The 8,550-nt window shown below is 44.8% G+C and overlaps 1 protein-coding gene across 1 annotated transcript; it reads right to left on the bottom strand.

The window, feature by feature from the left end:
• Positions 1–959: 959 nt before the first annotated feature.
• LOC308335471 (butyrophilin subfamily 3 member A2-like) lies at positions 960–7,441 on the bottom strand. The gene is made up of 5 exons (XM_080792521.1): positions 7,245–7,441; positions 5,725–6,090; positions 3,746–4,051; positions 2,284–2,460; positions 960–1,503 (listed from the first exon to the last, which is right to left on the bottom strand). Exons 1-5 carry the CDS (start codon positions 7,339–7,341, stop codon positions 1,394–1,396), a joined length of 1,056 nt encoding a protein of 351 aa, XP_080648647.1. The 5' UTR covers positions 7,342–7,441; the 3' UTR covers positions 960–1,393.
• Positions 7,442–8,550: the final 1,109 nt, after the last annotated feature.

Genomic DNA, 8,550 nt, shown 5'->3' with positions numbered 1-8,550 from the left:
GGGGGCAAAACCTGCAATCGCCTTTGGTTATTTGCTTTGTCTGAGGAACAACCAGCAAAGCCTGTGATGTGGATCTCAGTGACCTTCTGGGCACATGCGGTTGGAGCAGGTCAGAGAGATAAGGAGGTGCCTGGCCATGGAGGGCTCGGTGTGTATAATGACTAGAATCTTAAAATGTATTAGTAAACTTAAGGACTGGGGGCTGTAGTAACTGAATACTGGCCATACGACCACAACGTCGTGGGTGTGGAACGCGCATGTCGAAAGTGAAGTCGGTGGTGGCGAACGGTTCTCGAGTTACGTGGATTAAACAGACTACGGGTGTGGAGTTTGCATGTTCTCCCCGTGTCCCCTAGGGTAGATACCCTCACATGTTCTCCCCGTGTCCCCTAGGGTAGATACCCTCACATGTTCTCCCCGTGTCCCCTAGGGTAGATACCCTCACATGTTCTCCCCGTGTCCCCTAGGGTAGGTACCCTCACATGTTCTCCCCGTGTCCCCTAGGGTAGATACCCTCACATGTTCTCCCCGTGTCCCCTAGGGTAGGTACCCTCACAAAAACATGCCGTAATCCTGGTCTCTAAAACTACCTCCCCCTGGCCAGCCGGGGCGCCTGATGGAGGGGAAAGGAACTGGTCGGAATAACGTGTTCCTTCCACGCGCTACGTCCGGCCGGGGAAATTCCCCTCTGTCAGGTGAAAAGAAGCAGCTTGGACTCCTCATGCATAGAAGGAGGCATGAGGTCAGTCCGCTGCCCCCCCCCCCAGGTTGGCAGAGGAAGTGTAGCGCCCAGGATTACATTAGATAATTGGCACTGGGTGATAAGAAAAACTGGGTTACAAAATCGTGGGATAAAAAATGTAGGTAAAAAAAAAACAGACTACGTACACTGGTACGTACTGTACACAGAGAGAGAGAGAGACTTGGTGCATTTATAGATAGGTAGATGCAGGGCTCTAATAGCTTAATAGAAGTTCTGGTTGGGTTGGTCCATGTCCAGTGCTGGTACCGGCTGCTGGTCAGCAGGTATATGCTTGTTTTAGTGGACTAGACTTGTACGTGCCTGTCGGCATGAGGTATGCTTGTTTTAGCAGCTTTTATCATTTTGACGGTACAACCGTCGTAAATATGGAAGTCACTGCTTCCGATATCTTTAAATAAATAAATAAATAAACTATTTATAGTGAACGCTGTCACCGATAAATATCATTTTGACGGTACAACCGTCATAATTATGGAAGACACACTGCTTCCGATATTACATACATAAATATCATTTCTACAGTAAAAAAACGTCATAAATATGGCAGACACTGCTTCCGATATTACATACATAAATAAAGACTATATTTTATAGTGATCGCTGTCACTGATAAATAAATGAAACCATGACCTAATCGGTGTCATCAGTGCATACGACGACGGATTCTTCTTCTTGTTCTAGTTGTTCTCCCAACATCGGACCCATTTCCAGGACAGCGCCACCATTCTCCTCACCATTTGCTGTGGAACAAACAGAACGACAACATCGACCACATGTAAATGCTCTTCATGATACTCAAAGACATGCGCATGTTTTCAAAGTGTGGGCCCCACAATTCTCAAACGTGTTCAAAAGTAGAAGATTTAGGCCCGTGGCTTTCAGCGGTCCAGGGCACCTTGGCCGGTAGCCCAAGTTCGGCAGTGTGCCGCGGGCTCGACTGATCCCGACGGAATTTACTGCATGTCACTCCCCCCCCCCCCCCCCCCCCATCTCTGTCCCCCATTTCCTGTCAGCATACTGTCTGTCCTTCTATAAAAAAGCAACAAAAAAAAGAAAATCACACCCGTGTGAAGCGAGGGGCGCTCTTATCATCGTACATAATCATACATCATTTGGGAACCTCTCGAAAACGAGATACTATCTCTCAATGGGGTATTCCTAAATAAAGAATTTCAAACATCATCCCATTCCGGGAATTTGCATCCTCACCTTCGTCTTCAATATTTTTTTTGTTTACACAAACACTCAAAATTGTTAATTCATTGTCAATGGCATTTAATGTTTGTGTAGGACAAATTTTGTAGACATACACCTACAGGCGACAGGTAGGAGAGGGTACCGTCCTCGACAATGAACTAGAACTAGTAGAACTAAATGTCAGGGAGGGACTAGTGGAGAAGAGATCCAGTAGAACTAAAAGAGTCATTATAAGCTTGGTTGTGTTCACAACAATAGTTGTGAGCTTTAGTTAAATAGTTTAAGGACAAATAAATATGATTTAACCAAAAATGCATACTTACATGTCTTGCTGTCAGGTACAGCCTTTTTACGCAGGAGGCAATAGGCAATGCAAGCGACAATGCAACCGCCAATGCAACCGACAGATGCCAAAACACTGCCAATGATGACGTTGCGATTGACGATACTGCGAATGACAGTCATGACGCCAACACTGGTGGGTTGAGTGGAATTATGATCTGAAATGACAGAAGGAAATGGTTGTTACATACAAGTCTGTTCCAGTTACCATTAGGACGTTGACTTACTTTTATTCTGAACGTTTCTAATTCATGTTTAGCCAAAATATGACACCATCAACAATAGTTTGAGCATTATGAAGAACTGATTTCCTGACACATTGATGGACTGACTACTATATAATAATAATAATCATCTAGGTTATTGAACAAAATGTTAACTTAAATCAACTCAACAAACATAATGCTGACAGAGTTTTGTTGTCTAACATTTAACACCAGTAAGACGCGCAAACGCGGGAAGCGAACGCAGCTGAGACCCTGCAGATCATGTCTGTCTGTCTGTGTGTCTGTCCCGCTGTTACTGTATATGTGGACCTGGCGCCCTTTGTGCCCATAATGGAGCTGAGTGGACCTGGCCCCTTTTGTGCCCGTATGGAGCTGAGTGATTGCTGATGCAACACACTCCATATTTGGATAGCGGGACAGACAGACACACAGACACACAGACAGACATGATCTGCTAGGTCTCATAGTAAGTGCTCACTGCGTACGCAATCACTGCGTTCGCAAAAATCTGATAACGTATTAATTCCACGCAGTACTGTGAGAAGCCCAAAACAGATGGAAATATCAAGTTTTTGATGCAGTGCTGCTTTTCCCCACTGTCATGATAGGAACTATTGCTTATTAAGGATGTTGAAGCACAACTCTTATTTGTGAACTTGCATGCCAAAGTTTTAATGAACAAATCAGTTGGGCAGAAGTGATCATTAACCCATTTTGGGGCGGGAACCCCTTTTGGTGTCAGCATTACGTTATGCTTAAGCTATTTAAAAAATAGCAGATCTACAAGCTCATAGCGCGCCACCGAGTGGCACGCTACGAGCTTGTAGGTCTGCTATTTTTGAAAAATTGAAGAACGACTGACATAGAAACAGAAACAGAAAAATGTCATTTTCAAACAGACATTTTTTTAATCTGATCTCAGGTCAGAATGAAAACTGTCAGGATGTAGAAGACATTTTTTGAATCTGATCTCAGGTCAGAATGAAAACTGTCAGGATGTAGAAGACATTTTTTGAATCTGATCTCAGGTCAGAATGAAAACTGTCAGGATGTAGAAGACATTTTTAGAATCTGATCTCAGGTCAGAATGGAAAACTGTCAGGATGTATACAGACATTTTTAGAATCTGATCTCAGGTCAGAATGGAAAACTGTCAGGATGTAGAAGACATTTTTAGAATCTGATCTCAGGTCAGAATGGAAAGCGGTTCCTTTACCTGGGAACGGGATGACGTGGTGCGTCTCCACAGTGTGGTTGATGTGGGGCAGGTGAACCCTGCAGGTCACACGCCCCCCCGCGGCCCCGGCCCTCACGGTCACGTTCCTGCGGACGGTGTAACAGTCTCCGGGACCTCGGACCGCCACCGGGGGGTCGGCAGAGGAGAGGAGGTCCCCCCCCCCGCTGTCCAGCCAAGACACCTCGGGCTGTGGATGCCAGCACCCGGAGTCACAGGTCAAAGTAAAGACGCCGCCGTCGTCTTGTTTTGGTCCAGTTATAAAGATCACTGGCTGAGACACGAGCCCTGCGGAAAAACAGATCACACAGTCAGTAAGTAGCCTTGCCGAGCCATGAGGCCCATAGGGGGCAGGAGCCTATCTCCTGTTTCTGTAGCGTGAGGCAGCTTGATGTACAAGTACACCCTCCTGGACATGACGCTAGTATGTCGCAGGGACTTACCCCCCCAATCCAACCCTTGATGCTGAGTGTCAAGCAGGGAGGAGGCACTGGGTCCCATTTTTACAGTCTTTGGTATGACCCGGCCGGGGATCGAACCCCTACCTCCCAGTCTCAGGGCGGACACTCTAACCACAAGGCCACTGAGCTGATCACACAGTCAGATCAATCAATAAAGCAAAATCATTCAACCAATCCCCTCCTCACATCCTCACAAAAGCAAAAAACGTGGAACAATGCAGTCAAAACAAAATGTATACATGTACAATATTGAAGGTCAGAATCTCCAATAAATAAATGTCTATGTGTACCAAGATCACTCGATGCAGGAATACATCACAATGATTAGTCTTTAGCTAGGGTGGTTGTGTTCCATTTGATATCCTTCTATCACAGCAACTCACAAATCTTGCTGCTGTGTTTGCACATTGTTCACCCAGCAGATATGTTTTTGTGTTTTTGTGATTTGTCATGTTTTCAAAATATCTGTGGGTGGTTGTAATCTGTGGGAAGTACGTATGTGTCTCTCATGTCTTGGTACAGTGGACAGACGGTTAGGAAATGTATAGCTCAGTTTCCACTTCATTCTGTGTGCAGTGGGTGCACATAGTCTGTCTTCTCTAAACGGACACATAGGTCTGCCTATGACGGCCTTTCTCGATCGCAAGACTGTGCTGCACCGAGTCTGATTCACTCTCTCTCCCTCCCTCTACAGTTCAACTCATAAAAACAAGACTGTGCTGCACCGAGTCTGATTCACTCTCTCTCCCTCCCTCTACAGTTCAACTCATAAAAACAAGACTGTGCTGCACCGAGTCTGATTCACTCTCTCTCCCTCCCGCTACAGTTCAACTCATAAAAACAAGACTGTGCTGCACCGAGTCTGATTCACTCTCTCTCCCTCCCGCTACAGTTCAACTCATAAAAACAAGACTGTGCTGCACCGAGTCTGATTCACTCTCTCTCCCTCCCTCTACAGTTCAACTCATAAAAAACCCGGTAAGCATCCGTGTCGTATTATTAGATTATCGCGCTATAGCTATAATTAAAAAAAGCCTCACCTCCGCGTCATCATGTGCCCATACCCGAAGGTGGGGTTGGCGAAAGGGCCTTTCTGTGTGGACTTTGCATGTTCTCCCCGTGTCCCCTATAGGGTAGGTACCCTCACAAAAAACATGCAGTAATCCTGGTCTCTATAAACTGCCTCCCCCTGGCCAGCCGGGGCGCCTGATGGAGGGGAAAAGGAACTGGTTGGAATAACGTGTTCCTTCCACGCGCTATACGTCCAACCAGGGAAACTCCCCTCTGTCAGGTGTAAAGGAGCAACTTCACTTGCTCACTCAGGCATGAAGGAAGCATGAGTTGAAGTCCGTTGCTCTCCCCTTGTCCCCCATATATGGGGACTAGGTTGGTGGAGGGTGTGTAGAGCCCAGGATCACATTAGATAATTGACACAGGGGTGAAAAATGGGTTACAAAATCGTGGGATAAAAATTAAGAATAATTTAAAAAAAAGCCTCACCGACGCGGAGCTGGACCAAAGCGCTGCTGTGCAGGTTGGGGACGAAGCACTTGAAGACGCCCTCGTCGGAGAGCCGCGCCCCGGACAGCATCAGCGAGATGTTCCCCCGGGGGAGCTCGGGGACGAACAGCGCCGCCCTGCGTCGGTACAGCGGGTTGACGGAGTGGGTCACCTCGTGGCCCTGCTGCCGGACGTGCACGTACACACGTGCACGTCCGTACTCCAGGTCCGCCCTCGACCACTCCACCGTCAGCCTGGCCGCGTCGCGGCGGGACGGCGCCACGATGCGGCACGGGAGGGTCACGTCCTCCCCTGCTCTGGCCAGGACGGCCTGAGAGGGGCCGGTCACATGGTGCTGGTGCTCTCCTTTAAAGAAACGACACACACACACACACACACACACGTGTGAAGTGAGGCGAGGCGATCTTATACATCGTATACATTCATCTCATTCCGGCCGATCACAATTTGTGTCCTCACCAATGTTTGTGTTTCCACAAGCACTCAAAACTGTCCATTTATGAATCAATGGCATTTCAATTTTGACCTGAGATCAGATTCTAATAATGTCTTCTACATCCTGACAGTTTTCTGAAAAAGCTATGTTTCTGTGTCAGTCGTTTTCAAAAATAGCAGACCTACAAGCTCTATAGCGCGCGGTGGCGCGCTATGTGCTTGTAGATCTGCTATTTTTCAATAGCTAAGGCATGACATAATGCTAACACCAAAAGGGGTTCCTGACCCAAAATGGGTTAATGTTTGTGCTTACGTCTGTATTGGCTTATTAAGTTTTATTTATTTATTTAACGCTCTTCTTCTGACTTTAATGCTATATTCTATTGTAGGCCTATTGTGTGGCGGTTGATTTCCATTCAGCAGTGAGTGTAGGCTACGTGGTATGGTGTTGTCACACAGTGTTGTATATTAACTTTAGACACACACACACACACACACACACAGTGACACACACACACACACACACACACACTCACTCACACGTTGTTTTGTATGTGTGTGTATATTTGGAGTGTAAACATGATACACGCTGTCCTATCCTGTCACGCTCTGTAATCTGTATTGCATGAGGATACAAATGTTTTATAGCCTATGCTTTCTTTCATTGTATTTCATCATCATCTGCGTAACAACATTATCATTTTAATTAAAGTTGTCCCTATAGTTGTGAAAAACAATCCCATGATGAGAGTCGCACGCATGAAGATTCCCCGTATGTTTTCAAAAAGGGGGATCGATTCTCAAAAGGAAATGTCAGTAAATCAGAAGTTGATATCAGTCCAAGTTGTCCAACTCCATTCATTCAACCCGACCATCTTTAAATCCCCATGCATGCTTTAAGTTTTCTAGGCCGTCTCGCAGTTTACCAAGTCACCACGGCGAAAAGTCATCATCAATGTCGACTTCATCGTTAACATTCACGGCGAGTTGGTAAACTGGAAAGTTCTCCGGATACCGTCTCTCAACTCTCATAACTGTAAATAAAACAACGGGTTTAACCTTACCTTCCACAACATCGTAGAAGATGCTTATCAATATCAGGAAATAAATCCTTCTCGTCAGCCATGATATCACTGACACCATCATGACACATGAATCCATATTATCAGCGTGGATCGTTGCGCTGAAACTTTCTATTGTCGAGTCTGATCCTTAATTGTTGCAAAGTTATACAAACTATACTTTGAGACGTGCTGCTGCTGCTGCATGTGTAGTCAGAAGAAAAATACAATGAATGAATGGACTCGTGACTCTCGAGAGACGTCACCGACAGAGCGAAGAGCCATCTAATAGAAGACTTACGACATTGAGGGGGCAGAAACCGAGTTGGAAATACATTGTTTTATTTTTTTTTAACTTGTTTATTGCAATTATAAGCTCATTTACAGGCAATTTGTACAAAACAATCTAAAATGAAGGGATTTATAAGATCATTAAAGCTGGGCTGTTGCCTGCATGAGTCCAATGCATTGAGACTTGTCCCAGTTGATTGTCCCTATATTCTCAATAGAAGTCTATGTAGGAGAGCCGCCATTGGACTGGCCCCATCAAGTGAAGGCAGTTTGCGTAAAATATAAAGTCTATATCTAAGGCTCTGGAGTGGAGGAGGTGTGCTGTGTCACCTGATTTACTGAGAGGATCATCCCATATCACAGGCGCACTGCATGCTTGCATGCAAATATTGTAATATTGCATCATGTGGAACTGAACAGATCAGACTGAGGTTTTCAACCTTTGTTTTAATAATAATTTGAAGGTTTTCAGAAAAACTTAGGCTAGGTTTTAGAAGGTCTAAATGTGTAAAATACATTAACTAAATATTCCTTAAACATGTAAATAGTACTACTGTATTCCTCATCCTTGTTATGAACCATTTGATCTAGGGGTAATGGACCCATAACGGACACCCGGGTATAAATGCAATAATTTATTAACAAGAAAATAATGAATATTTACAGATATATGGCATCATGAATACATTACAATCAACATGAAACAGATTACAAACATACTTTTATTACAATTATTTTTGACTATGGCGTCCTCTCGTGTATCATCAGATGTCCGGCTCCATGCTCGCCTCTCCTTGGAGGCCAGTTGGGTCAAAACACAGTATACCACATTGGGACAGCTGTAGTGAGTCTACAGTCCACCTGACTGCTGGCAATATAGCCTGTTTGTGATATGTAGATGTGATTGATAGTTGTTTTTTTATATATATTAATTCATTCTACAATTTAAGTAATTGTATTTATTTGATGTATTAATGTTATTACTAATTTTTTTTTTATGCATTACTACGCCATTACA

The sequence above is a fragment of the Protomyctophum bolini genome (genome assembly GCF_963924005.1).
Source record: "Protomyctophum bolini genome assembly, chromosome: 20".
NCBI lineage: Eukaryota > Metazoa > Chordata > Actinopteri > Myctophiformes > Myctophidae > Protomyctophum > Protomyctophum bolini.
Note: the sequence above shows the minus strand (reverse complement) of the source record. Positions and strands in the feature narration are given on the sequence as shown.